A 4,896-nucleotide genomic window follows, 5' to 3' on the forward strand; every position below is an offset into this window, starting at 1 on the left:
GCCCGGCATTTTCTGCATAACGATGATGTATCCATGTCTTCTCATTGTTGTGACGTTTGAGAGCTGGTCCTGGGAGAAAGATGGTGACAGTTTCTCTGCTGCAAAAAAAAAAAAAAGAGAAAAAAGTGGTACATAATGAGCCTGACAATTGGGTCCCAATGTGTCACCCATAGTCGTGTGTGTAGCTGTGTTGTTTTAATGTTTCAACGGTACATAGAGATTGTGCTACAGGTAAAAATAGTGTGATGCAGATGTTGGCACGCACACTACATACACACCACACATGCATTAGCCTTGGTAAAATTGGTATTTGGTTTGATGCTCGCTTGTACCCATCCAAAATATGGTCACTGTTTGGTTTCTGAGGAAAACCACTGTTTGGTGTCAGGCAAAGATATGGGCCATATGGTCAGCAAAGTAGAAATTGCATGCAGATATATGATAATATCATTCCAAAACAAAAGTGACCAAGTATTATTGCTAGTAAAACTGCCACACCTAGGGTGTGTTTTGTTCACGACAAAATTGGAAGTTTGGTTGAAATTGAAACGATGTGACGGAAAAGTTGGAAGTTTGTGTGTGTAGAAAATTTTGATGTGATGGTAAAGTTGCAAGTTTGAAAAAAAAGTTTGGAACTAAACTCGGCCTAATTTTTGTTTGCTCACATAGTCACATGAGACAACCAAACGCCATTTTTGCCAGGGAATTGGCCATTGCTCGGTTGCTTATCACGCCTCTACATTCTGGCCGAAAAATTATTTTTCTTGGACAAAGAGAGAACTACAATGGTGATACATCACATGCCAACATCATCTGGTCTGGTTCTTGTCTATGTCGGCGTATTCAAAGCAGCTAAACTCCCTCAATCCTACTGGCTTGGCTACCCTCCAATCTGAATTGGTAACTTTTCTTCCAAGATACTCTTCTACTGTAGCTGTGTATGTTTTCTCTTACTCTGTTTAGTTCCCAAAACAAAAATTTTCACGCTATCACATCGAATGTTTTAACACATGCATAGAGTAAATGTAGGCAAAAAAAACCAATTACACAGATTGCGTGTAAATTACGAGACAAATCTTTTAAGCCTAATTGCGCTATGATTTAACAATGTGGTGCTACCGTAAACATTTACTAATGATGGATTAATTAAGCTTAATAAATTCATCTCGCAGTTTCCTGGTGGAATCTATAATTTGTTTTGTTATTAGACTACGTTTAACACTTCAAATGTGTATCTGTATATCCGATGTGACAACCAAACCTAAAAATTTTCCCCAACTAAACAAGGATGTGAACCAAACACAGTAACGAGGATTGGATTTGTCCTTATCTCATCTTGAGTGAGTACAATAAGATGATATAAATATGATATAATAATTATCACATTGGATTTGTGCTTAGCTGGAGGAGAGAAAGGAGAGAAATAGAGGAACACGCGGGCTATAAATTTGTAGCCAACTGTATCACATACTCTAACAAGTTGTGTAGAAAGAGAGATGGCATAATATATTTATAGCTACCTATTACAAGTATACTATTAAATTGATTATAGATGATGTGTCAATATTTATACTATAGTTAGCAATTGGCTATACTATACACCCGATGATTTTGCTGCCAATTGAAGTTCATAACTTTGATACAGACATGCTACCTGTTGGATTGTATGGAGTACTGTGTGATAACTCCACCAACATAAGTGCCAAATTACTCGATTTGATTGGGTGACATGTACTTAAGTGTGGCAGGCCAGGGTGAATAGTGCCAACTCGATGACTTTCAAACAACTTGAGAAGTGTCGAAAATGGCGACAAATTAAGGTTCATTCCAATGAAACAACTAGCTACACTTTTTTTAAAAAGAAAAAGGAAGATAATTACATCCCTAGCCATTATAAGCATGTACTTGAGTATAAGGATATACAGTGCGTCTAAGCTTTATAGTTGGCACAACTCTACATTCAAACGAAATACTTGCATAGTTACATATGAAATTCGGTTAGTTTATATAAATTGGAACATCATCTCGCCTCAAAGACCCATTTTAGTTGGCGCCTTTACATATGTTTTCTCAATTTCCTCTTGCTATGTTACTCGAATGCGTCTCTAAGAAACGGATGTGAACCAAACGCAGTCATCAGGATTAATTTCAAGACTTGTCCTCCTTATCTCCTCCCTAAGCTTGATGATTTTGCTGCCGATAGGAGTTTAAATCTTGATGCATACATATCACTTGTTGGTTTGATTGGAGTACCGTGTAATGACTCTATCCAGTAGGATCAAATTACTTGATTTGATTATGTGACGTGTTATTTAGAGCGATAGGCCAATTCAACCACTTGATATGTGTCGAAAACGGTATCAAACTAAGGTTCATTCAAACGAGACAAAGCTAGTACCCCCTCCATCTGAAAATACAGGAACCTAGGATCTGATAGGATCATATATAAACATGTATTCCATCCATTAAAAAAAAACAACCTAGGTGATGATTTGATACCACATAAGACAATGAATCTAGGCCCTATTTAGTTCTCAGATTTTTTTTCTAAAAACATCACATCAAATCTTTGGATACATATATGGAGCATTAAATATAGATAAAAAGAAAAACTAATTGCACAATTTGCATGTAAATCGCGAGACGAATCTTTTTAGCCTAATTAGGACATGATTAGCCATAAGTGCTACAGTAACCCACATGTGCTAATGACGGATTAATTAGGCTCAAAAGATTCGTCTCGCGGTTTTCAGGCAAGTTATGAAATTAGTTTTTTTCATTTGTGTCCGAAAACCCCTTCCAACATCCGGCCAAACGTCTGATGCGACACCCAAAAATTTTTATTTCACCAACTAAACAGGCCCCTAGACTTGCTCTAGGTGATGTGAAATCCTCACCAAGATTACTTTTGTTTGGAGGGAGGGAGTACTAGAGTGTGTCTAGTAGGCACAACCGCACAACTCTACATTAAAATGAAATACAAATATGCATTAGCATATATTTCCACAATTACATAGGAAATTCGGCTAATTACATATAAAATTGGAGCATCATCCCAATTCAAAATCCAATAAGACACATCTAATTGGCGCGAATCTTCCCAACGTACGCCTGCAGGTTCTTCTCCGACGAGCCGCCGTCGGCCACCGCCGCCCGCGCCTTCTCCCTCCACGCCGCCGCGCTGGCGCGCACCGCCTCCGACGTGGCGGCGTCGATGCACCGCCTCAGCTCGCCGGCCTCCAGCACGCCGTCGACCTCGCTCACGGCGGCCCTGACGCCGGCGCCGAGCCGCTCGGCGACGAGCCACGCGTTGGTGCCCTGGTCCGTCCACTGCGGCACGCACACCGCCGGCACGCCGCTCGCCACCGCCTCCAGCGTCGAGTTCCACCCGCAGTGCGTCACGAAGCACCCCACCGCCGGGTGCCCGAGCACCCTCACCTGGTCGCACCACTCCACCACCACGCCGCCGGCGATGGCGACGTCGTCGGCCTCGCCGCGGTTGTCCTTCCTCAGCACCCACAAGAACGGCCGGCCGCTCGCTGACATGCCGCGGGACACCTCGGCGATCTGCCGCCGGCTCATCGTCGACAGGCTCCCGAAGGAGATATACACCACCGAGCCGGCCGGCCGCGCGTCGAGCCACTCGAGGTAGCCCGTGTCGTTCTGCTTGAAGAGGTCGTTGCTGGTGGTGGTGGTGATGGCGCCGCCGCCGCCGCCGCTCTTGGCGGCGTCGAGGAAGGAGAGCACCGGCCCGACGGGGACGACGTCGACGCCGTGCTGCCGCAGCGACGCCACGGCCTCGGGCTCCATGGCGTCGAACGTGTTGGCGAGCACGGTGGGGCTGTCGCCGCGGCCGAGCACGGCGACGATGTCGCGGAACGCGTCGAGCACGAAGGCGTAGGGGTCGTCGTCGTCGGCGATGGCGAGGAACGACGGGAGGTCGCGCAGCCGGAGCGGCGGGAGCCCCGGGACTCGCACGGGTGCCATCCGGTCCCGCGCCGCCGCCGCCGCGGCGATGTCCCTGTCGACGCCGCCCGTGCCACGGAAGTAGTGGAAGTAGGCGGCGAGCACGGCGGCCGGCTGGATCCAGTACAGCGCGACGGGGATGCCATGGTCGCGGGCGACGTCGGCGACCCAGGTGAGCAGCAGCGTGTAGACGACGCGGGTGACGGGCCTCCCGGCGGCGCGGAACCCCTCGATGACGGCGGCGAGCGTGCGCGCGCCGACGACCCTGACCTGGGTCATGTAGCTGGCGCTGTCGTGCACCGCCCTGTCGAAGCCGTCGTCGTAGCCGTCGGAGTACGGCGCGTACCGGACACCCCCCTCGTCGACGAGCTCCCCGCCGGCGCCCGCCGCCGCGGCGTCGCCGAACATCTTGCGGCAGGCGGAGACGGCGGTGGAGATGGTGACGCGGGCGCCCGGCGCGGCGCGCGCGAGGCGCCGCGCGAGGTGGCGCGCCGGGTTGATGTGGCCCTGGGCGGGGTACGTGACGACGAGGAAGTGATGCGCCTCGTTGGCCACCGCCTCCTCCTCCATGGCCGGCATTGCGAGAGCTCGAGGTGGAGTGGCTTGCGGCTGATGATGATGATGCTGATGGTTTATGTATGGGAGGGGAGGACGGCGGTGACGTAAGCGATGAGGCTGCATTGCATGCATGGGTGGCCACACTCGCTACAGTTTTGTGTGGTGGCCTCGCCTCTCGCCTGACCTGACTGCCTGGTCCAGCTCAGATCTGCCCATATGTTGTGAGCTAAATTAATTAAAAAAACAACACGAATATGAACATGGAGTTATCTAGATTCATTTGTAGAAATGCTTATGTTTTGAGACGGAGGGAGTATTCAATATGTTTCCCGATTATGTCATTGCTAAACGTGCAATATGAAACCCATATAT

At 48.6% G+C, this 4,896-nt stretch overlaps 1 protein-coding gene across 1 annotated transcript; it reads right to left on the minus strand.

The window, feature by feature from the left end:
* Nucleotides 1–2,973: 2,973 nt before the first annotated feature.
* On the minus strand, nucleotides 2,974–4,623 carry LOC127774475 (UDP-glycosyltransferase 75C1). Its single transcript, XM_052300736.1, has one exon. The coding sequence runs from the start codon at nucleotides 4,543–4,545 to the stop codon at nucleotides 3,082–3,084; it is 1,464 nt and encodes a 487-aa protein (XP_052156696.1). The 5' UTR covers nucleotides 4,546–4,623; the 3' UTR covers nucleotides 2,974–3,081.
* Nucleotides 4,624–4,896: the final 273 nt, after the last annotated feature.

The sequence above is a fragment of the Oryza glaberrima genome, chromosome 1, assembly GCF_000147395.1.
Source record: "Oryza glaberrima chromosome 1, OglaRS2, whole genome shotgun sequence".
Lineage (NCBI taxonomy): Eukaryota > Viridiplantae > Streptophyta > Magnoliopsida > Poales > Poaceae > Oryza > Oryza glaberrima.

What these genes read in the sequence shown, in the direction of transcription:
- LOC127774475 (XM_052300736.1), bottom strand. Translation starts at nt 4,545, where the DNA reads ATGCCGGCCATGGAGGAGGAGGCGGTGGCCAACGAGGCGCATCACTTC.